At 32.1% G+C, this 24,850-nt stretch overlaps 4 protein-coding genes, 1 long non-coding RNA gene, 2 other non-coding genes and 2 pseudogenes across 7 annotated transcripts; 5 read left to right on the forward strand and 4 right to left on the reverse strand.

Moving 5' to 3' along the window:
• Nucleotides 1–437: 437 nt before the first annotated feature.
• Nucleotides 438–1,107, reverse strand: LOC129298362 (30S ribosomal protein S17, chloroplastic-like). The gene has a single exon (XM_054936766.1). The coding sequence runs from the start codon at nt 1,041–1,043 to the stop codon at nt 591–593; it is 453 nt and encodes a 150-aa protein (XP_054792741.1). The 5' UTR covers nt 1,044–1,107; the 3' UTR covers nt 438–590.
• A 4,725-nt stretch (nt 1,108–5,832) lies between these two features.
• LOC129298361 (photosystem I reaction center subunit VI-1, chloroplastic-like) lies at nt 5,833–7,106 on the forward strand (annotated as a pseudogene).
• On the reverse strand, nt 6,364–6,437 carry TRNAT-AGU (transfer RNA threonine (anticodon AGU)). Its single transcript has one exon. It is a non-coding gene; the product is annotated as a tRNA-Thr (tRNA).
• Nucleotides 7,107–7,672: 566 nt separating the features above from the next.
• Nucleotides 7,673–10,625, reverse strand: LOC129298363 (rop guanine nucleotide exchange factor 12-like). Its single transcript, XM_054936767.1, has 7 exons — nt 9,962–10,625; nt 9,741–9,857; nt 9,421–9,575; nt 9,252–9,326; nt 8,880–9,143; nt 8,460–8,780; nt 7,673–8,306 (listed from the first exon to the last, which is right to left on the reverse strand). The coding sequence occupies exons 1-7, from the start codon at nt 10,209–10,211 to the stop codon at nt 7,890–7,892; spliced, it is 1,599 nt and encodes a 532-aa protein (XP_054792742.1). The 5' UTR covers nt 10,212–10,625; the 3' UTR covers nt 7,673–7,889.
• LOC129298364 (uncharacterized) lies at nt 8,510–10,100 on the forward strand. Its single transcript, XR_008590340.1, has 4 exons — nt 8,510–8,897; nt 8,994–9,037; nt 9,284–9,612; nt 9,715–10,100. It is a non-coding gene; the product is annotated as an uncharacterized LOC129298364 (long non-coding RNA).
• A 7,326-nt stretch (nt 10,626–17,951) lies between the features above and the next one.
• Nucleotides 17,952–20,921, forward strand: LOC129298366 (glyoxylate/hydroxypyruvate/pyruvate reductase 2KGR-like). The gene is made up of 2 exons (XM_054936769.1): nt 17,952–18,553; nt 20,223–20,921. The coding sequence occupies exons 1-2, from the start codon at nt 18,131–18,133 to the stop codon at nt 20,739–20,741; spliced, it is 942 nt and encodes a 313-aa protein (XP_054792744.1). The 5' UTR covers nt 17,952–18,130; the 3' UTR covers nt 20,742–20,921.
• An 899-nt stretch (nt 20,922–21,820) lies between these two features.
• Nucleotides 21,821–22,590, reverse strand: LOC129298367 (dynein light chain 1, cytoplasmic-like). The gene is made up of 2 exons (XM_054936770.1): nt 22,349–22,590; nt 21,821–22,263 (listed from the first exon to the last, which is right to left on the reverse strand). The coding sequence occupies exons 1-2, from the start codon at nt 22,484–22,486 to the stop codon at nt 22,105–22,107; spliced, it is 297 nt and encodes a 98-aa protein (XP_054792745.1). The 5' UTR covers nt 22,487–22,590; the 3' UTR covers nt 21,821–22,104.
• A 372-nt stretch (nt 22,591–22,962) lies between these two features.
• LOC129298368 (U6 spliceosomal RNA) lies at nt 22,963–23,072 on the forward strand (annotated as a pseudogene).
• Nucleotides 23,073–24,034: 962 nt separating this feature from the next.
• TRNAM-CAU (transfer RNA methionine (anticodon CAU)) lies at nt 24,035–24,106 on the forward strand. The gene has a single exon. It is a non-coding gene; the product is annotated as a tRNA-Met (tRNA).
• Nucleotides 24,107–24,850: the final 744 nt, after the last annotated feature.

The raw sequence follows: 24,850 nt of genomic DNA on the forward strand, positions 1-24,850 counted from the left end.
ATACATTACAGAAAAATGAAAACCAAAATGATATAGAGGTGCATTAACAACCTTCACAAACATTTCATTAAACACTTTCAGGCAAAATGAATTCTGAAATCCAGTTTTATAACTAAGCATTTGCAACTATCATAAACCAAGACCAACTTCACACAACTTTTGTCTTGCATCACTGAAACTCTAAACGTCCCAGGACAATACATGTAACCTAGAACAGAGAACAAAATTTGGCTGGACCAAATTTCGTCCCTAAATTCAAGAATATCTCAATTTCCTTCTCAACGCCACACAAATACAATCTACAAAAAAATTAGGAAAACAACTGCCATTCTCTTTACAATATCTGAAATGGAAAAAAATAAATATTTCAAAATGTTGTAACTTGTAAATGAGCTACTTGAAGTTAAATCCCTGACTAAAGAAATTCAGAAGCGTCATGATTCAGAATATAGCATATTTAATAAGCTCAAATAAATGTAAGTGTAAGCCATACATATCCATCACGAACACATCATAAGACCTCTAAATCCGAAACAACTTCAACAAAAGGAAAGCACAATCAACAAATCAAACATAAAATTGACATCACCCTAAGCGACCGGCTGCTGCTCCTGCTGCGATTCCAACGGAATTCCAAGCTCACCGGAATCTTCTTTCTTCCTGGAAACCCTGGCCGGAACTGCGATGGCAATGAAGGTCTTGGTCTTACTGATAGGTCTGCTCTTCTCAAGCTGAACAACGTCCCCAACCTTGAACTGATTGTCAGGGTCATGAGCCTGATACTTCTTCTTCTTCCTGACACGCCTCTTATACTTGGGGTGAGGCGCCAAACGAACGACTTCGACGGCAACGGTCTTGTCGTTGGTGGCACAGACGACCCTTCCCTGCATCGATTTCATGGCCCTGATCGGAGGAAGGAAGGAAGGAGGAGAAATGGTTGGAGGGGGAAGACAAGAAGCGGTTTTGGAGAGAGGAGAGGAGCCATGGAGGAAGGGGGTGGAGAGCTTGAGAGAGTGTAAGGGAGGCAGTTGCAGAAGTGACATTGAGGATTGGGACTACGGAGCCAAAGGGATCGGATAAGGAGAAGCAGATAAATAGTGCCTCTCTCCTCTTTAGCCTCTGTATTTTATCCCACCAGTGCATTGCGATGCTTGCTCACTATACGTCGGGTATAATTTCAATTTTGGTGGGGAATAAACAGTTTTAGACTCTTTTACATTTTTTCAAATTCAATATATATAATGTTACATTAGTTTATATATAATTATATTAATTTCAGTATAATAAATTCTGTGTATTTGCAATTTTATTTTATTTTTTAAAAAAACTTTACTAAGCCTTTATAACACATATCAATAATTAAAAAAAAAAATTATGCAACTTCTCTATCCTAAGTTCTAAATAAGAAAAGTCTTCCTTTGGTTTCAGAATATATAAATTTTGCAAGGTATTTGCATTATAGGTTAAAAAAATCTAATTAACATAGCAATATTCTTTTAAATTTTTAAATATACCCCTAATTTATTTTATAATTAATAAAAAGAGAAGACTTTAGTGCTCACCCTTATTTAATACTAATATATTATTATCCAATCAAATCAGAATAGATAAATTTTAAAGCTTTGATAATATTAATAATAAAAACTTATTATATAATAAATAATATATATATATATATATGATTCACTTGCTTGAATTTGTTATAAAAATAAATAAACACGTATTCCCGTAAATGTATATAATTTTGTTGTATTTTTAGTTATATTACCACTTTTTTAATGATAATAAATGGAGATTCAGCCCACATAAGCCAATAATTTATTTGAAAATAAATTTAAAAGTGATTTTGTATTTATAAAATTTACTGCAGTGATTTCTTTTTACAAGAAAATTTAGGTGATTGGTGACAGGGGTTTGATGGCTCTCTAGGCAGTTATAGAGAATTATTGGAGCACCTTTGCTATCACCATTAAAGTGGATTGGGTCAAATGGAATCTAAGTCATGAGATAAGTCAATGATACACGAAAAAACATGAATTGGACAACCCTATTTGATTACAAAAATTGGGATATTTGGATCGATTGATGTAAGAAAGATTTTGACGATGATGATACTCATAGTCACCATGCAGCCTTTTCTAGCTTGTTTAGAGCATGCTCAAGTATAGATCTTAACACATTAGCACCCTCTTTGTCCTTTTGTGAACAAACGCTGTTAGGGGAGCTTTACATACAGAAATGACACTGTCAAACTCAAAGTGAATGGATCTGTACTATCCAATGGTAATAGTTGTTGAGAAGGAACCATTTGAGATAAACATGGGAACAAGGTTAGAGGCTTCAATTGCAAACTTGTTAATGTCCCGCTAGCAATTGTGGAGCTGCTTGCCACTATTCAGTGCCTAAATGCAAATGTTTTTTTTGAACTGTGATATTTACTAAAACTATATTGAGACTATTTTTTGATTACTGATTCACACCATTTTAAAGATATCGTTGATAATGCTTGTTTTTTTTATCATAAGAATTGGAGCTTGTTTATTTATCATTTTAGTAGAAGCTCCAATATTTATATATGCTGATTATTTGGTTCGGCTGTCCCTTTAGTTAGATGTTAATTTTTGTATCTTTATGTAACACACCAAATTTTTTTTTAAATAATTTAACTCAACCATAGTTGGATTACAGCCACCCAACTTATTTTTATATCAATAATTTCAATATAAAATATTTTATAATTGGCTTCAACTCACACAATATAACATTTCAGATAAATTTTTACCTCCCACATGCTATTAGGTTAAATCACATTTGTCCATCCTTATACTCCCAACAAGTAAACTAAACAATTTAGTCAATTTTCAACACAAGCCAGTTATTTGGCCTTATAATCATGCCATTTTAACCAATTCAAAGAAAACCAAATATTAAAATTACAGTCATTCAAATTGTACCAAAAATAGAAATAGTTTGAAAGGCATGATTACATTTATATATTCATATAATTGACAATAAACAAAAAGCTCTAATATTGGCAATATAACACATTATAAATCATAAATTAAATACCCAAAAGAGACAGTGGATCTATGCCACTAAGTCTCTGGGACTCCTCCACGTGTCACTCGTGGCTCTTCTCCTGAAAATTGTTAACCACATAATGAGACTCAAAAGTCCCAGTAACCAAAGCCAATTTATGATAATGTGTACAAATCGTTAAGTGTGTGCTTACTAAGTGGGAACCAAAAATAATATAATTCCAATAAATATAAGAAATATTACAACACACACAAACAACCATCCTTATATCCCTCCATTAACCTCGAGCCGTAGCCCTCACTCGGTGCTAAATTACCCGGCCAAAAGTAGATTAGCTCGAGCCCTTACAAGCCACCTATTGAGCTCCAATAGGGGCGTACCACGTGGCACATAAATACAACAACAATAGCAAGTCTCCCAACACCTCCCACAATAATCAAACAAATTCATAATAATATTATACAATTATACAATATTACAAAATTTATAATTTTCTCAATAATCACCCAATTAATATGAAGTAACACTAATCACAAATTAAAAGCATGATTACCTTGTGACTTTTTCAATAAATTATTCCTTATAATTTCTCTCCCACCACAATCTTCACCAATAACACAATCTACAAATAACATATTATTTATAAATATTAGTTTCAATTATTGAAACTAATAAAATAATTCTAATAATAGAATTAAAAAAATATAACATAATTCCTAATCTCAATCTTAATACAAATTTAGAGTTAATACTATTAAGTAAAATTTTTAACTCCTCTTTTACTCATCAATAAACATTAATAATCTAAAAATTAAATTTTAAACTAATTTCTATTATCAAAATTTTTTTTTATTTTATAAATTCGCACCTAAAATATTTAAAAATTAAAAATTGAATCTCTAGCTTAGAATCATAATCCTATAGCCATAATAATTCATTTCTCATCCCAAATAATCATCTAAACCTCAATAAATTAACATATATTTTTAAATTTAGTTTAGAATTTGATCCATAAGCCACAAATTCAAAGATCATCAATAAATTTATACTCTAGAACTTTATTATACTACTAACAACCTCAAAAACCATATTTATTCAACATAAATTCATCCCTCTTTCAAATCCTAAATTTTCTACCACCACAAACTCAGAAACCAAAGAGGAAGGATCACTAAGAAAATTTTTAGAACACTTACTTAGTCTTAAAAAACTTAAAATCACACCCTAAATATCCTATTAAAAACTCTTACCTTAAAAACTCAGATCTCCCGCACCGGAGACTCAGGCTCACTCTGCCTCAGCTCGCGCACGAAGGAAAGAAGTGAAGAAACGAAGGAAACAGGTGAATTTTTATAAAAATTCAGTGGGTCCCACATTTTTTTATTATTTCTTCTTTCCTCTCTCTTCTTCTCTTTTTTTTTTATTATTTTATACATAATCATATGCCGAAAGCCACCGATTTCGTTTTCTTCTTTCTTTCCTTCCTTTTTCTCATACCTTTTCTCTTTCTTTCTTTTTATAATAATAATAATAATTTAATAATGTTTATTTATTTATTTTTTAATTAATTAATAATTTTTTAATTTTTTTATTTTAATTTAGAATTATATCCTAAATTAGATTTAATAATCATTTTCTACTAATTTGCTTACTTCTAAATATTTTTTAAAATTTTTATTAATCAAAATTAACTATTAAAATTTAAATTGAGATATTACACTTTAATTATCTCTCACCTTCCTTTTAAGATTAAGAGCCATCAATTAAAAATCTTCACTATTGCTGTAAGCATTTTGTCAATAAAAAAAAAAAGCTCGCTAGATTACTCCTTTAAAGAGCACATCAACATCTTAAAAAGTACCCATAAAAATACTTATAAATTACCAACATATAAAATTATTATATTGATAATAAGATTCAATCATTCTTCTCATAGGAATAAAAAATTATAATTTTTTTAAAAAAAAGATAAATATATAATTTGAAAATTTTAACCAACTTAGTAGTACAACGCTAATTAAATACTTTGTTGAAAAGATATTAAGTTATGGCTAAAGTATATCTTTCATCCTATAACTTTATATAAAATTTCAGTTTAGTCTTTAATTTTGTAAGTTATCTTTTCAATCATTTAATTCTAAAATTGTTAATTTTAACTGATTATTTTTATGCTAAGTGTTATTATTTTAAAAAAATCAAATTTAATATATCATCATTGATAATGTATTAATTTATTATCAATATTTAAAAGTTTAATCTGAAATTTTTTTATAAAATTAATCATATTAAGATTAAAAGACTTAAAAAATAATTTATAAAATTAAATATCAAATAAAATCTTCTATAAAATTAAAAGAATAAATGTGCTTGATTAGCATTGAATAAAAACCTAAAGATGGATATAATATTAGGAGAATGAAATATAAGTCTCAAGAAAATTAATTAATTTAAATTAAGTTTTAAGTATCAATCTTTAACAATTTATAAATCTAACTCTCAATTTCACAACTCTATTATAATAAATTTATAAGTTATTTTTTAAAATTTTAATATAATTAAATTTATTTTTATTAAAAATTTAAATTTAAAATTTAAACTCATCATAATAAAATTATAAAATTAAAAATTAAACTTATAAATTTTAAAGTTTGATATTTAAAATTTAATTTTAATTAATTCATCCTCCTAGCATCCATGTGTCATTCTCCCTGCTATATTTGATGGGCTTTTGCTTCCCTAGACCACGTGGCACCTCCTGAATGAACTCTCAAAATCTGCCCAAAGAAGACAAAAATGGCCACGTGGCACTCTCAGATCCAATTAACAGTTAAAAAACCGACGCACACCAGCTTGACAGCTTCACCGCACACGGGCGGAAAACTGAAGACCGTAGCAGCTGTTCAACCAGCTGCCGTCAAGGGCCTTGCCGGAAGTTCGCTCACTGGAACTAAGCTCTCCGTCAGGCCCTCCCGCCCCAATTTCAGACCCAAAAAATTGAGGTGCCTATCGCTTGTCGTTTCGTTTTCTTTTCTTTGTTTTGTACTGCGATGTTTCGCTTTTATGTGATGCATTTAAAATATGTTATTGCTCAGGACTGGTGGTTTGATGGCAAAGTACGGAGACAAGAGTGTGTACTTCGATTTGGAAGATCTGGGCAACACCACTGGGCAGTGGGATTTGTTGGCTCTGATGCCCCTTCACCTTATAACCCTCTTCAGGTTCTTTTCTTCTCTCCAATCTTCTTCACTTTTGATTTAATTTAATGCCGAGGAAATAGGAATTTTAATTGAAACAAACAAAATAGAAAAATCAAGAAAAACACTGTGCTTTCATTGAGAGTCGAACTCAAGACCTCCCGCTTACTAAACGGGTGCTCTAACCAACTGAGCTATGAAAGCTGCGATGTCAAAATGATCAAATTTTTTATCATATTCCCACGAGAATTAGTACATTCTTAATGTGTATTCAATGTGCTAAGATATTGATCATTTCCTGGCATCCATTATGATTGTGTGGTGGATGTATCAATAACGGTAGTGTTGACTGCAGTCTGCAGTGTTGATCATTAACAAGCATAGTCCTGTGTTTTTATTTTTTATTTTTAGTTTGACTTGTCAATGTGTCAATGATTGATTAGTAGCATAGTTATAGTATATATTAGTGATATATGCTCTTTAGCTCTTTAATAACGCAAAATTTCATTGCTCTTGAACTGATCTGGATTTGCAGAGCAAGTTCTTTGAGACATTTGCTGCTCCATTCACAAAGAGAGGATTGCTCCTCAAGTTCTTGATATTGGGAGGTGGTTCTACCCTTGCTTACTTCAGTTCCACAGCTTCAGGAGACATTCTACCCATTGTTAAGGGCCCACAACAGCCTCCAAAGCTGGGTCCACGTGGCAAGATCTAATCTAGTTTGAGAAACCCACAATTTGGTTTTTGTTAATGTATAAAATTGAATATATCTCAATCCTCAATGTGTAAGTATGTACGCAGCATAAGCATCCTCTATGGTGTTTAATTTTTAAATGAGACTGAGACCAATATGTTTGGTCTGTTTGATTGTGATGTTCTTTCCTTTCCTCTCGATCTCCTTTTACCACAGAGTATGCATGACTTGAAATCAACCCTAAGAGAAGGGAACAGAAGGTTTTTTGTAAATCCAAACGGAATGAATCCTTTTTTTTTAGGGTTAATGAGCAAAGAAGATCTTGAACTATTATTTAAAAATCGCTCTGAACTCTTAAAATATGTGAAATAAACTCTAAAGTTTTAAATTCATGGTAACACAAACCTTGACCATTAACTTTTTAATATTATTATTGTTCATGCACATATTTTTCAGGATTTGTTTTTCTATAAATTTAACCCTGTTATAGTACCCGTTTGGACAATAACAGTGTTAAAAAAGTTAACGTTTGGAGTTTATTTTATTATGAATCTAAAAGTTTAGGATTTATTTTGCATATTTTAGGAGTTCAAAATTCAGAATGATTTTCGAGTAAGAGTTCAGAGTCCTATTTGTTCATTAATCTTATTTTTTATGTTGTGTTGACGACTTTATGGCTTGAACAAGCTATTACCTTGCTAGCTAATAACAGCTTAAAGGGAAAATAAAGATGAAGCGGGCAAAAGACTGATATCTGAAGTTATCAAAAAGCCAGATTATGATAACTACTAGACTACAATTCCTTATTTATTGTACAGATGGCATTATATCAAACAGTTGTTCAAACGGGTTGATTCTGCATAATCATCCTATCTAAAAAAGTCAAGAATAGACCAAGGATGAAACATAATCACTCAGCTATTCTCATGTTCAATCTTCAGCTTCATCTTCTGCTTTTCTGTTCAATGGCGTGATGTTGGGCTCCTCATGCCGCCCAAGTTCTCAAGGTAAGATACCTTCTTGTTGGTGTCTATGTTGGGAAGTTTTTGCATTTTTCCTTCCGTGTCTTTGCACAAGTCATCTGTAACAACCTGAGAGTCCTTCTTCATGTCTGAGTCACCTGCATCACCTTCCCAACCCATGAAATCTGAAAGTGTCATTGAAACAGGTGTTTCTGCCGCACCTGTATCCGACTCTTGTTTAGAAGGAGTCGGACTTGGTGACTTTGGAACGCCCCTTAGAGCGCTTCTTTTAGCATTCTTTGATGGGTTTTGAGTTTGATAATCTGCATGGAGTACATCTTCTATTCTTGAGAGAACTGTGAATGCCAAACTTTCTAGTATTCTTGAATAGCTCTCAAGAACTGCTTGCCCTACATCCTGCCAATTGAAGAAGAGATGTTTAATTTAAGCTAATGAAGCACAAATAACCAACATATGTAGTTCATCATGAAACCTTGCCATTGGAACTGGAATTTTCTTACATCTAATGAAGAGGAAAGAGACAAGGAAGGAGACAGAAGCTGGTCTTACCCTGTTGTACTGGATTTTGCTGATATCTAGAGAAGATTGAGGAAGGCCAGGGAAACGCTGCTTCAAGAGAAGCAAGATGGTTTCTGCTCTCTCTTCAAAAAGTTCCCTTTTTTCCAAACTCACAGCTGAACCCCAGGCTGATTTCCCATCCTTCTGGTTCATTTTCCTCTTCCAAATCACTATAGACGCCTCTATTCTGTTCTTGAGGTCTAAGATTTTATGCTCTGATGACAGGTCCATGGTTACCAGAAACTGATCAGGATCAAAATATTCTACTGTAATGCTTCTGTAGTTTGAATCCCCCAGACTAGCTCTCCCATTCTGGAGATGATCACCATCATTTTAATACACGAAACTGGAATTTAAGCAAAAATTGAGAGAGCCAACTGAAACTGATACTAGTGGCCGCTTTCCTCTTACCTTTGGGAGGGATTCAATGTAATTTTCAGGGATCTCCATTTCTGTTATGACTTGAGCATTTATGGCCATGGCTGCTTTAAGCACTTGATTGACAGAATCTTTCTGATGCTGCAGAAATTTTCTCGAGTTTTCAGATAGACCTTCTGGGGGAACCTTAGGTACGGGCAACCACCACTTATCATCACCTTTTCTCTTTTCATTGTCGTCTGAATCTTTTGATACATAATAAAACTCACTTTGGCCTTCGAAGTTGTCCAGGCAATCCTGAGCATCATCCCCATTTGTTTCAGAAAATTCTAATCAATTGTTGCCTAGTAAAGAAAACTGATAATGGCATTGGCCACGCAAAGTTCTAGCTCATAGTGTTCTTACAATAAGCATAGCATCAAGCTTTCTCAATGCAGGTACGTTCATGAGGAGATCAACTCTTTGTCTTGTCGTCATAATCTATTCAATCAAAGATCAAGCTTTAATCGAGATCAGTGTCAGGAATCATCTTACACAATTTCTCAGAGAGACTAAGAGACGGGGGAAAATTTACCTCCATGTGGGAGCCATCCTCATTTATTTGATGTGATGGAACCATTTCCACGATGTAATCAGTAACTGAAAGAAGCCAATCAATTTCTTTTCTCCATCTTGCTTTTCTCTCCGGTGGCATTGGCTCTAGTCGTTTTTGTTCACCAAACACAGCAGCTGCATCCTCAAGTGCCAAAAAAGACTTAAGTGCAAGGTGGTTATCTTTGTTCATCCAATATATTTTATGATTAAAACATAAAAAACCTGAAGGATTAATTTGGTTCTTGATTATTATTTATATCATCATTGTTTGCAGGGAGATGAAGGAAAAAGCGAACTTACCAGCAAGATTTGTGAATGCATTAGACAGAGCCAAAGCAGAGGAAACACCCGTTCCTTTACCAGACATATCCTCGCCCAGTAGCAGTTTTGCAAATCTCTCCTTCATCTGTTCCATTTCTGAATGTCAACCACACCAAACAAAAATGGATTTCAATTTCATCCTCTGATTCAAACCAAATGGGCTGCATTACAAATGATGATATTATTATATATTTATTCACCTTGGTGTAGTTTCTCTTTAGCTTCTTTAACTGCTGCTGCTTCTTCAATGGTTGAGCTTGACTTATCAGGACCTCCATTTTGATCAGAAGCAGACTCGTCATTCAGAGCGTTTGATCCTTGACTTCTTGAAGACAATGGATCTTCCTCTTTTGAAGATTCCAAGATGCTTCCACTCTCAACGCTCACACTCTTTTTATGCCTCCCTTTAAAATTGAAAAGCTTCGACATGTAACCTTCCTGCTCCACCATGTCCAAATGAAGAAGGAGAAGGAGAAGCTCTCCTAGCTACGGAAGATTAACAAGGAAGAACCAACAAAACATGAGGTCTCAGAAAAAACTAAACTTTCGATCGTTGCTTGTGGTGCAAGAGATCTAGAGAGAGAAGGAAAATGAGGAATGAAAATCTTTTTTAGGAGATCGAGAGAAAGTGTGGAGCTGATTGTTTGATGGGTTGTGCTATTTTTTCCAATGTTTAGCTGGGTTTCTTAGAACGTGGGGTGCATGTTGTGGGAAAGTAGAGAGAAACAAATTTTCTTGCATTTTTTTTTTTTTTGTTGGGAGAGGAATCTGTTGTGGTGCATGAATTATGATGTTAGGTATTGGATGGATGAGGTTGTAATCCCCAGGTCAAAGGTAGCTAAAGACCAGGATGACGGACAGACAATGTCCATTGCCCAGCCAATTAATTTATGGATTAAAACATAGATTATGTTACTATTAACTTTTTTTATTAAGAATCAATTTAACATATGATAAAAAATTACCTTCATTTTTAACATGTCGATTTAGAAATTGAGTGTTTTTTACTGTGATTAATTTTATGGTATCATTAGGTGGAAAAAATTTAAGAGAATCGCATTAGAATCTTATACAAAGAAATTAATTATCATAAAGTTTATTAACAATTAAACTAAGACTATTAAATGTGTTGTTAATTGATTTTGTGTTAATTAATTTTCTTATGCAGGACTTGTATGTAATTTTTTTAAAAAAATTATGGGTATTTTTTAATATTTTTATATCTCCCATCTGAAGACTTGAAAAATAAGAAAATTATTCGCAGCAGTTCTGTGCTTCTCCCAACAAAAGAGTTAATCTTGCTCTTTATAATTATTAATAAAATAAATTAATCTTCACTTTAATCTTCATTTAATGTGTACAAACTCTCTATCAACTGCACTCCTGAATGAAATTTCAATGTTACAATAATAGAAACTGTTTGTTTTGATTTTTTTTTTAGAAATACTAAGACAAAATTATAAAAGGTTATCACATGTATACTTTCATTTTTACTTTTTTTTAATGTTAGGTCTGACATAAGTGAAGATAAAAAAAAATGTTGTAATCTTATATTGCGAGAAATATATTAAATTTTTTAAAATAAAAATAAAAATTAATTAAAAGTAAAATAATTTTTAACAATATAAATATTCAGAGACAAAGATAATAGAATTAGACTTAATTATATGTCATTTTATATTTATATTTTTGGATATTTTAAATTCAACTTAAATAAATTTTACTTGTCCAAACTGTAATTTAATAGTTTTTTAATATTATATAATAATTTTTTTTACAAACATTCGATTAAATTAAATAATTATTATTATAATTTATAAAATACTTATTATATGAATGGATCTGGGCCACCACCAAATTTAAATATCTAATGTAAAAGGTTGTTGAGATGCTGCCAAAAAGATGAGACCATGATGAGTCATCGAAACACGGATAGGCTCACACTTTCATTATTTATATGATTTCCAAAAATAATAATAACAAGCAATTCTGACAAATCTGACCTCAATACTGCATACAAAAATTATTTACATAAATGATATACATTTAAAAATATTTTTCCAAATACCATAAATTAAGAACTCCGCCTACGTGTCAAACTGATTTCTACTTTTTTTTTTTAATCAAATGTTGCAGTACAGAACTCTGTTTATGTGAGAGACCAGGTTCTTCATTTAAACTAAAAAAAAAAAAAAAACTGAAGAAAACTAAAAAAATAAAAAACTATGATGCTACCTGTGTTGCGCCCCATTTCCCCTCTCCTAGATCCACCCTGTATCTTTTACGAGAGAATGGGAGATAGATACCAAATGAACTAATTAATTTAGATTAAATTTTAAATATTAAATTTTAAAAATTTATAAGCTCATCTTTTAATTTTGTAATTTCGTTATAATGAATTTATAATTTATTTTTAAAATTTTAACATAATTAAAAAATAAATAAATTTATTTTTCTGTTAAAATTTAAAACATAAGTTATAAATTTATCACAATAAAATTATAAATTTGAATTGAGGGGACCTCTCTATCATTCTCCCATCTTTTATTCCTTGTGTGGTGTGGGAGTGAAATGTGAGTATATATTTATAAAAAATGTTTTTTATGTAGAATGAATATGATATAAATTATATAATTATAATTAGAAAAATTATAAAATAAATGTTTTCCATTATATTTATAATGTATAATTTTATAGAATGTAAATAAATATGAATTAATATTTATAGTTTTATGTTATTTATATAAATGTTATTTTATTTTAAAAAATTGCAATAGGCGCAAGAAACTTTAAAATATGCGCATATTATTTATAAAAAGTATTTTAAATAAATTTAAACGAGGAATAAAAAGACTTAATTCTATCAACCGTTTCTACTCAAAAAGTTTAAAAGCTAAAATAATAATTATTAATTTTGTTAGACATGACAACATATCCAAAAGAGGGGTGATTTAAGTGTTTATGAAATTTTTAGTTCTTTTGAAATTTTTTCAACAAAACTGTATTTAAAAGAAAGTTAAAGCAAATTTGAGTTCTAAACTTTGCATGTAAAAATGTTAAAGTTATTTTTGCAAGCTTAATATGTGTAAAAATGTTTAGAAATAATTTTTAAGTGCAAGTTTAAGTAAGAGCATGTAGATATATCAAATTTAATTTTGTATACCAAAACATAACATAAACTAAGGTTGCTGAAAATATAAAGAGATAAGGGAGGAGAGATTACAAGCAATGATTTATCCTATTTCAACTTCACCACTAGAGCCTATGTTTAGTTCCCAAGCGATCACTTAAGATTTCTCCATTATAACACAAGATTAAGTAGGTGCTTGTCACCTTAATACAATCACAAGTTTAGTTCGTGCACTTGTGAGTCTTTACAGTTAGAGTCAGAAATATTGGTTGGGTTATGTAAATTGGTTCGAATAATTGGTTATAAGGGTCGAGTGGGTTAGAAAAAATTCAAATAAAAATGAGTTTTTTCTAGGCCAGACCATATAACCTGTAAACCATATAGGCTAATTCTGATGGGTTAGGGTTAGCCTATTTAACCCATATTATTTTTAAAAAATAAAAAAAAAAGAAAAAAAGGGAAATTTTGTACAAATATTATAAATTAATATGTTAGTATACTTAGAATGAATCATGAAGGAATATCAAATTAAAACTTATTTATTCTTTTAAAAAATTCATTAAAATAAATTAAAAATAAATAAATGAGTTGGTGAGTTAGCCCATTTAACTCACCAACTCTCAAGGGTTAAGATTTTTCTAACCTATATAAAAATGAGTTGAACTCAACTCAACTAATATTTCTCTCAACCAGTGTGATTCAACCCATATAAGTCAGTTGGCCCATATTCTCACCTCTATTTACAGTAACTCACTTTACTAGCAAACTTCATTTTCTAAGGCCTCGTTTGGTATGATGGAAGAGTTTTTGATGAAATTGAAATTGAAATTGGAATTGGAATTGGAATCGGAATTGGAATCAGAATAGAATTGAGTTATAAATGTAGTTTGGTATGAAGATGGAATTTGAATATAATATTAATAAATATATGTATTTAAAATAGATAAAGACCAAAATGCCCTTACAAAAAAAATAAAAAGCTCAGCCATCATGATGGAGTGTGTATGTGAGGCACTTATGACAATTTTATGGAATTGTGGCAATTCCATCATGATGGAGATGGAATTGAATTCTAGGTATTTTGTTAAAATTGAAATCCATAAGGAATTGGATTCATGCATACCAAACAATTGAAAGCATGATTCCAATTCTAATTCCATTTCTTTTGGACCCAATTCTAATGTACCAAACATGACCTAAGAAAATAACCTCTATTGATTGCAAGGGAAATCTCTCCCTCATCTTTACAATGATTTTGAGTATGTAAATCACTCAGTTGAAACTCTTCTTGAGAGTAATGATGAGTACAATGAAGTTCTAATACTCAAATGATGAAAATATAAATGATATTGACTCAAGAACTATGATTTTCGTATAATAAGAGTAATATAAACAAGAATTTCATAACTTGATAATTTTTAAGGTTAATCACTTATTAAGATAAATTTAAAGTGTTATATTTATAACCTATGGAATGAAATGGGTGTTGGAGACATAATATGAACATTTATAGTTGTAACATAGTGATTATAGCTATTGATGACATTTTTTGTATGATACAAAACTCTTACAAGAAAATGTGACAAATCTCGTTGGAAACATGACAAATCACGCTTGAAATGTCATGTTGTATTGCACAGGTGACAAATCAAGCATAAATAGGAAGTGATTTACGCTTGATTTGAATTACAGAAGCTATTAAGTCAAAATAAGGCTTTTGGGTGATGTTTCACGCATGTATAGGAAGTGATTCATGCATTATTTGGACACTGAAGCTTTTTAAGAACATTTCACGCGTGTGTGCAAGTTTCAATCACGCATGTTTTAGAGGGTGCCACTACATAGAATTTTATAAGACTATAACTTACCCAATACAACTTCAAATTTAACAAATTATATATCCTTAAAAAGCTCTTGAAGTTTAGTTTTAAATAAAAAAAAGTTTCACACTAAAATTTAAAATAAATTTTGAGATATTATCAAAAGAGTGAACAAAAGTCAACTCTAAATGTTGTGCAAAATCAATATCTAAACGCTCAACTTCTAAAATTTGCATCTTTTACAATAAAATTTTATTTTGAATGAATGAACTATCATTAAAAACATGTTGGAGTCTTTTTTCAAATGAGATATGTTTTACATTAAAATGATCTGTGTAATGAGACACATGATAAGAAACATGACCAAAGGTCAAATTTGATTTTCTGTACAATTGATATTCTAAAACTTAGATTTCAAGTGTTCATGACTTTTTCAATTTAATTTTATTTTGAGTAAATAGAAAAACTTTAAAAACTTTATGGAGTTATTAATTAAAACATTTAAAACCTTATAAGATATATATGATCAAAGATGAAAATCATAATTATAGAAAATTATATCTCACTGTTTATCTTAAGAGCTAAAATATATGGTTTGATTTAAAATATCTTGAGCTAATATTGTATAACATCCTATAAATATAAGCATCAATTACTTAAGTTAATCAAGGTAATGAGTGAATTGATGATGTGTATGGCTAGAAGGTTTTAAAGAATGTGTTTTATTGTGATTTTAGCTTAAGATGTGGGTCTGAAGTGAAATTAAGCCATTCAGGCAAGGAAATAAGAAAAAAATTTGAAGAAAATTCCTCTATGCCACATGCTGCGGCATAAGAAACCCCTGTTGTGGCACATAAAGGCAATCAGCATGAAACTGGAGCTCTTTGTGTCACACGTCATGGTAGAGGGCTGCGTGCGCTACAATGCACGACCAAATATTTAAATAAAACAATTCATGTGTGCATGCAAAAATAGAAGAGGAGAAAAGGAGAAAATGAAGAATACGAAATTGCTTTGGTAGGGCACGCACATTTGGACCATTGAGGATATTTAGAAGCTTCTCAATACTTAAGGTAAGTATAATATGCTTCCTTTCTTTCTTCTACTTTCATTTTGTGAATAGTTGAGTTAGGGTTTGAGTATTAATAGAAATTTTTGGTCCATATAAGGTATGGATCTAAACCTATTAATTAAAATGAATATAATAGGAGTTTTTTAGAGTATTTAAACTCTGCATTAATGGTTTTGTGAGTGGTTAGTAGTTGGGAGCTATAAATATCTAAAATTTAGCATTTATGAGGTGGTTGGAAGTGTTTGATACTCATTAATGATATTTTAATGACTCATTAGTGATAATGTGAATCAATGGAACTTAGTAAACCTAAATAAGTATGATGGGTGATGAGTTTATGAGGTTGATGAAACGAGAAATGTAGAGTTTAATGTGGGTAAATTCTTAAGAATGAGATAATGATGATATCCTTATAATGTGATTGTAAATCATCATTTTTGACACTATTCAAGCCTGAGAAGAAGCTTTGGGAGTGGTTATTGTGAAGGATAAATCTTTGATCACTCAAAGGTTTAAGGTAACTGGGAGAAACTTAGTTCGTATAATTATATATTAATTAATTATTTGTTAAAATTATTAGTTTGTAAACGTGATTGACATTTTAAATTCTTGATGCAAATTTGGCATGTTTGATAATGTGATATTATTGAAAATGATATGCATGTTCATATACATGCGAATGATGATGATAATTGAGAATATGTTCATATACATGCGAATAATAATGATGATCATTTGGGACGCGTCAGAAATTCGTTGCCCGTGCTGTTATATGATAGCAAAAGTTTGCTATCAAATTTTATGCAATGTTTCACGGCGCATGACAGAGGCTAACGAGCTATAGTGCATGGGCACTTAGCCATGGTGCACGAGCCATTTCTGCACTATTTTTCACTGTTTTGAAGTTTTACACAAATGTCTTGGTTGTCTTATTTCTCATGCTTCCGTAAAGCGTTTAAATCTTTAATTTGATTCCCATAAAAGTGTTGAGAGTATTTTAAGTGTGGAAATTCTTGTGGTTCATTTGCAAATGGTTGGACTTTGTTTCCTCCATTTATAAATTTTAAAAACTTAGTAATTTTCATTGGGTTTAATCTCCTTAATTACTTTGATTTTGGAGTTAATAATTATCATAGTGAGGTGATTACATATTGCATATCTAAATCAATTGAGTTCAACATAAATACTTTTAACCTAACGATATTATATCTATCAAGTTCAAGGTTTCCAAAATGCATCTAAATTTATATGAATGTCTTCATTTTTCTTAAACTCTTTTTGGATCATCATTCTTTTTATATTTTCTTATTTTGAGTGTGGCATGCATGCTAATGACGACTTTGATTTTTTTCTCTTCATGCTTATTCTCGTCTTTATTTTGGACAACTTTAAATGATATATCATAAATAAAATAGTTAGTCCAAGTATCAACATATATTCAAGTTATGAAAGATGATACTATGAGCACTCTTGATATAGAATCAATTTAAGATAAGAAAAAATATGATAATATAAAATAACTTTGATATGTACAAATTTTTTTTTCAAATCTCAAGTAATAAGAAACAACATGAGTAAAAACTAAAGCTGGTAATTAGGGCCAAACTTGATGGGCCAGCCTAAACCCACTTGAAAAAAAGTTAGAGTCAGGTTTGACATATGGGCATTTTAAGAGGATAGAATGCTTTAAGTCCAATCCGAAAAAGCCTGATCCGAATAAGTTCGACTGTTATAATTTTAAATTCTATATCTATATAGAGTTGGCAATTTTGGCCAGACCCAACTAGCCAGCTCAAATTCAGTTGAAAAAAGTTAGGGCTAGATTTGGCTAAATGGGCATTTTTAAAAGGTAATATACTTCAAACTTGGCCAGAATTGAGTTTGACTGGAATAAACCCGACCTGCCTGAATTATCAACTCTAAAAAAAACACTTTAAAATGCTTATTTCATAGTAAATTTTAATTACTCTCTCTCTATATATATTTATATATTTAAGATTGCATAGAGATTAGTCTATTTCTATTAATTTTGTTTTTAAAGACGTCATTAGTCATATTTATTTTTTTATTAGTGAAGCTCATTCTACGAGTTCATCTTATTTTTTTGATCATCTCCCACCTAATATTGAGTCGACTCTCTTCATTCCTCTATTTGCTTGTTGTACTGTCCTATTTGCTGACTTTTTATGAATTTCAGTTTCCATTCCAAAAAAATAAAGATCACTTGCACGCCACATAAACAGCCCTGGTGAAATCCTCAAAGCCTCGCTCGTCCTTGTCCAGTGATTCACTGGCCACACCCTCAGAGCCGCATTCTCCTCCGATCCCTAACCCTAATTACTCTGATATGGAATCCATCGGTGTTCTCATGCTCTGCCCAATGATCTCCTACCTCGAGCAAGAGCTCGATAAACGCTTCAAGCTCTACCGGTACTGGAATTACCCACAAAGCGCCCAGTTCCTCAAGGAACACGCCAATTCCATTCGCGCTGTCGTCGGTAACTCCAACTATGGCGCCGATGCCGCGCTCATCGACGCCTTACCCAAGCTGGAGATCGTGTCTAGCTTCAGCGTTGGAGTCGATAAGATTGACTTGAACAAGTGTAGGGAGAAGGGGATTCGGGTTACAAATACCCCTGATGTTCTGACCGATGAAGTCGCCGACTTGACGATCGGCTTGATTCTGGCCGTGTTGAGGAGGCTCTGTGAGTGTGATCGGTACGTGAGGAGCGGGAAATGGAAGAAGGGTGACTACAAGTTGACCACTAAGGCAAGTGTAAATTTTTTTTTGTTGACTTTTGCGTTGCTAACAATTGAAGCTGCCTTTTGTATGTTGTCAATGGTTGAGGTTAATTTTATTATTTTTAAATTTGGATGCTTTTATAAGCATCTCGAGTTGTTGTAGGTAACCCCCCTGTAGAAAAATGGTTCAATGTTGTCAACTGGTTGATGCTTATCACAGTGTGCATTTTGATGCCAGGCTTTCGAATAATTTTCTTGGGAGCTAGAGTGTGTGCTTGTAGCAGAAGTACTTTTACTCTACAGTCTACAGTGAACTTTCTTCTTTGTAAATGAGTTCCTTAACAATCAATATACTCTGTTGTGCTATTCATTCAAAAGTCGAACACCATTTTGTTATCCACTGTTGTTGCAGCATGGTTGTGTCTATAGTTGACTTATGAAAATCCGGATAGCCTCTTGTTTTGATGAATGTATAATTTCTTAAGTTATTCTGATTTCTGAAACTTTAGGTTGGAGTAGGAGTTATTTATCTTCCCTTTCGGTTGTATTCTGAACCATATCAGTTCCTTTATCTGGATAGCATTTGGTAATTGTACAGTAGTTCATTATAATTTGAGTCCCTTGGAAAACCAAAAAAAAAGGAGCAAAACGTGAATTACTTATTTGTTCGAAGAAGAAAAACTTTCTTGTTTCCTGTATAAACAGGAGCTTCTAGTCCCTATTTTTGAATCAGATGTTTTTCATCCTACTTCCATCTGTTTATTTCTGTACAAAACATCCTACTTCCCATTCAGTTTCGGCCCTGGCAGTTAACTTTTGCGTTGTCTAAGTGCTAAACCTTATATTGACTATTTGACTGTTGAGTTTCTATGCTTTAAATGGCCCCCCCAAAAAACATGAGAATCTGAGCATTTTGAATGGCTTCAGAGTTTAGACATCTACCCATTCGACAAAATGACACCGTATTGTTCATTGCCTCGTTTATTTATTCATGTATCTTAGATCTCTTATATGCTAGATTTGTCTTGTGTGATTTCCGTGCATTTTTTGGGTCTCAGGCTCGTTGTATAATGTTTATTTGACGTTATCCTGTATAACACAAGTTCTTATGTTTGGTTTTGGCATTAACGAACATATTTCCGAATACATCTAAAAACTCCAATCCATATTGAGGTGGACATAGTACTATCTTTGCTCTCGCTTCTCTATCAAAGTACAGAGCTATAATAAAACTGGTCACTGGACTCAACATGTAGGTGAAGACTAAATTAAATTAAATTTGGACTTGTCATTGTTCCATTCACATCTCATATAATGTGTTGATGAAATTTATGCCCCATTTGGTAACATGGAAGAGTTTTTGATGGAAGGTAAAGTGGAAGAGGAAGTGAGGTGGAAATGAGGTTTTCAAACATGATTGGTATGTACATGGAAGTTGGTCATTTTTTATGGAGGAAAGTGATTTTCATGAGTACGAAGGTGGAAGTGAATTCCACCAATTTTGATGGAACTGGATTCTTTGGAGAATTGAGATCCACCATACCAAACAAGTTTTTCAGTTCCAGTTCTACTTCTCCTGTCCTAATTCCGTGCTACCAAATAGGGTATCAATCTTTCTTATGCAAATGTACTGTATTCTGCACATGAAAATCTCTGCCAACTGCCATATCATTTTGATTTTGATTTTTCCACTGCAGTTCTCTGGGAAAACAGTTGGTATCATTGGTTTGGGAAGGATTGGCAAGGCAGTAGCCAAGAGAGCTGAAGGATTTAACTGTAAAATAAGCTACTACTCTAGAACAGAGAAACCAGACTCAAATTACAAGTACTATCCAAGCGTTGTAGAGTTGGCATCCAACTGTAATGTTTTGGTTGTTGCTTGCCCTCTTACAGAGGAAACCCACCATGTCATCAATCGCGAGGTTCTTAATGCCCTTGGTCCCAAGGGTGTTCTTATTAACATCGGTCGAGGTAAGCATGTTGATGAGCCAGAACTGGTCTCTGCGCTTCTTGAAGGCAGACTGGGTGGTGCTGGACTAGATGTGTTTGAAGATGAGCCTAATGTACCAGAAGAGTTGTTTGGGCTAGAAAACGTTGTGTTATTGCCTCATATTGGAAGCGCCACGGTGGAAACTCGCACAGCCATGGCTGACCTTGTCCTTGGAAATCTAGAGGCGTACTTCCAGGGCAAGCCACTTCTAACTCCATTGGTTTAATCCATGCTCATCATAGGTCTGTAGAAGAGGTTACATCCAAATAATTGTTATTCAGATCATTGTCTCTTGTATTTGATGTATCTTGGGCGAAACTAAATTCACTTTCTCTGCCTTTCTTGTATGCAATAAATTGGTGTGATGTGATTAAATCACATATCTTATCGTATCATGTTTACCTAACGGTGACAATCTCTTGCCAGGAGACAAGAATGACAATAAACTAGTGCTATCCTTGTATCATTTAAAATTTGAAAAAAAAAAAGTTGAATTACAATGTTTGAGTCACTTTTAACGTAGTTTACCATACATTATAGATCATAAGCACATTGGATGTATTTTTATTTTTCAATATCACATTCAGTTTTTTTTTTAAATTTTAGTATTAATTACTCCCTCTGATCTACTTTGTTAATCATTTTTTAAAAAAGTAAAGTGATTTACTTTATAAATTATTAGATTGACAATGATATTTTATTTTAAATGAAATATCTAAATTATTGTTAAAAAAAAAATAAAAAATGATATTATATAATTTATTTATTCTTTTAAAATTATGTTTGTGATTTTATGAAATTTTATTTTTTATATTTTTATTGTAATAGTATTGATAAGGTAGGTGAAAATAACTTAAAAATAAGATCAGAAAGAGTATATTTTTAAATTATCTCAACATGATAATAAAAAATAAAAAAAAATGAATTAAGTTTCAAAACTTAAATCTCATATCAGTTAAGTCTCTAAAATTTTTTGTCGAAAGTTAATTCATACTGTTATATAATTTTTTGAATTGTTATTTACAACTTATCTCTTAACAAAATTTTTAAAACCTAAAAATCATTAAATTGAGGAAGGAATCTTAACTGTCATCAATTAAAAAATAATAAAGGTTCAGTTTTCTATTTGATTATTAAAACATCCACAGGCACTCACTAACATTGTTTATTCATTTCCAGTTATAATGTGATGGGCGTCTTTTGCCCTTTTTCCCCCTCCTCTGACAGTCTTCTAGATAACGTTGACTGAAAAACCAAATGCCAGCCAGAGAAGAAAAAGGAACAAGAACAATGAAAATGATCTGCAGAAGAGAATATGTATGTAATGGGTTAAGCATTTATTTATATGTACAAATGAACACTGCAACTTCTTTTCAAACTTGAAACTTCAAAGCATTAACAGATCACAGGAAAAGTTGCTGCTCCTGCTCTCTTTCTCTCTCAGTTCTTCCTCACCATAAGTTTCAAGTTCCAAGTCCAACACCAGGGGAAAGAAAAAGGCAACAAAAAGAACTGCACTTTTTTCTCAGGTAGTTCGATTTGATGAAACCCTTTTTTTACAAGGAGACACACACGAGCTTAGGTCATTTTCAGAAAGGGGAAGAAGGTGAAGAAGCTCCTTTGAAGACGAGGAAATTGAGAGTCTCAAGTGTGAAGTAAATGAAAGTCCCCTGAGAATGAGTGAAGAAACACCCAAAACTTGAACCCACCACGCACTGCCATCCACACCCAAATCTGGTATCAAAGTCCTGCAACTCACAGACCAAAATACTTTCATCAACTTGTTCAGGTTTCAGAGAGAGACAACGAAACAGAGAGGAAGAAAGTTAATACCTTTTTGATATGGGCGGCGATGGATTTACAATCAACGACATCAAAGAGATCCAGAGCCTCAGAAGCAGAAGCCATGGCTTGGATCTGCATCTTTACAGGCATGTCTGTGTCCTCTATCAAGGCCTTACCTTCCAACATTTCTTCTCTCCGATATTCCTCCAGAAGGATCTCAAGCTCCAGCAATGAAGAAGACAGATGGCTTTATAAAGGACTGTGGGTTGAGTGGTTCCCTCAGCTCATATTATCATATATACCCCCAAATTCAACTGTTTTTCCTATTTCTGCCTCCTTTCTTTGTCCTGTGCACGTTGCGGAGGACGGAAAAAATAAATATCTTAATTGGATATTATCTCCAGATATAATAATAATAAAAAAGTAATAATTTAGCATGTATTCTCAAATGTTATGCAACGCATAATGACCGCATCATCAATTCTTTATATAACCCTCAGTAATTAATTGAATTAAAACTTAAAAGTGGTAGAATTCTTGTTTCAAAAACTGTATATATTAAAAAAAAAGTCATATTATTTATAAATGAGCATACATACTCAAATGTTATGCAATACATATGGACCACCTCATCAAGTCTTTATACAACTTTTAGGATTGCTATGTCTCTCTAGATATATCCGATAAAATTGGAACGATACATGAATGATTAACATGACCCATGAGTCAGAATGACACATACCAAAATTATATTATTACTCTCTAACTTTTTTATTATGAACAAATATTAAGAATAGTGATGGAATTAAGAAAAAAGAGAGAAAATATATTTGAAGATTTAGCAATTAAGGAGAAGATTTGAAGACCGAAAGGAGTGCTCTTTTTCTCGAATAAATAAAGAACATTAATTACCAAAATAAGTGGCAAGAGATTGAAAGAGCTACAGTATAGAGAGCAAGAAAACTAGAATAAGTATACCTAACATGCTTGAGAAAGAAAAAATAATTATACGAGCAAAAGCATTTAGTTGTAAACTCACGTTTATGTGCCTTTTTTCGGGGCGGTGGAGTCGAATATTGGCAAACAAATTGTTTAGTTAAAAAAAAAAAAGAAAAGAAAACAGAGATGATAAAAATGAAGAAAAAAAATGCTTGAACATTCATGAGGAAGACGTAAGCAAAAAGATAAAGCGAAAAGGGCAAAAGTAGGAAAAAGACATAAAAAAGAATTAATACAAACAATGATGGGAGTGAGACTCTTGAGAGATCTTCCAAGTGAGGATCTGTATCCACGTCAATTTCTTCTACCTCTTGCCTTGCCGTGTTACGTTAATTAATTAATATTAATAGTAGTATTAATTCTGAGGCTGTCTCACACTCAAGACGATGGAGTCCGTATAGGCGTCTGTCTGATTCATGTCTGATTAACTCAGAAGAATCTCATCTCATCAAAAACCAAGATTAACATATTCATATACAAAACTCCATTGCTAATACTTAATTAGTTGTTTGTTTGAGAATCACGTGGCTTGGATAGAGTAAACTAATTTCATAAGAGGAAAAGATAAGTTCCACGCCATATCCTTTATCCCACGTAATGTCTGTCACGTATGCCTATCCACCGTGACTTGTATGTGGACCACTCATCGCCCCACTTTTCATTTTGTTTTCACTCCCTTGCTGTTTTGATGCTCGTGCTAATTTTATATAAAAATATGAGAAGCTTAAACTAACAATCAGAGTGGCGCAGCGGAAGCGTGGTGGGCCCATAACCCACAGGTCCCAGGATCGAAACCTGGCTCTGATAAATAGAGAAGGCTTTCCGCTATTTATTTTTCCCCCCTTCCTATTAGGCCAAGTTTTTGGGCTTCTTTAAATTGAGTTGGAGAACAGCCATCTGTGTGTCAATGGGCTGCTCGCTAAGTTCTCTCGGCGATCTGGGTTGAGGCCCAATCCTAACCCTGAAAGACTAAATAGTAAATACATTGAATTTTGAACCCTCGTCAGCTCGGAATTTTCCCATCGACCTTATCCGAATATTTTCTTTTTTTGAATTTTCCCTGTTCTGAAATGTTTGACACTACTCACTTGAAGATTGCGTTTTACGTTTCTAGCAAGTAGCACCCTTAACTTTAGGGGAGATCCTTACAAAGTTCGTTATGGATAAGGTAGTCTCTATTTATTATTATTTTTTGACAGAAGTAGTCATCATTTATTTATTCAGTTATTTTTTGTTCGCCAAGGTAGTCTTTATTAATAGGCAAGGAATCTAACTCAAAATTCTTCCCTATGCTCTTTTGTATAAATCATTTCTAATTAGCTCATCAAAATCAAGGCAATTAAATTGTTGATGTTATTAAAAAAAAGAAATTTTACAATTTATCCTTATTAAATTTATTATTTTTAAAAATATTTCCTTTCATGTATAACTTGTTATCTCTAAAAATCAACGCTTTTATACCAAACTGTCTTTCTCCATACCTCAAACATGTTAATTTTTGTGAATGTAACACTAAAAAATTGTCTTTTTTAATGAAACTCTTACACCAGG

Source organism: Prosopis cineraria, unplaced genomic scaffold, assembly GCF_029017545.1.
Source record: "Prosopis cineraria cultivar Desert tree isolate PC_DT_omini unplaced genomic scaffold, ASM2901754v1 PC787, whole genome shotgun sequence".
Lineage (NCBI taxonomy): Eukaryota > Viridiplantae > Streptophyta > Magnoliopsida > Fabales > Fabaceae > Prosopis > Prosopis cineraria.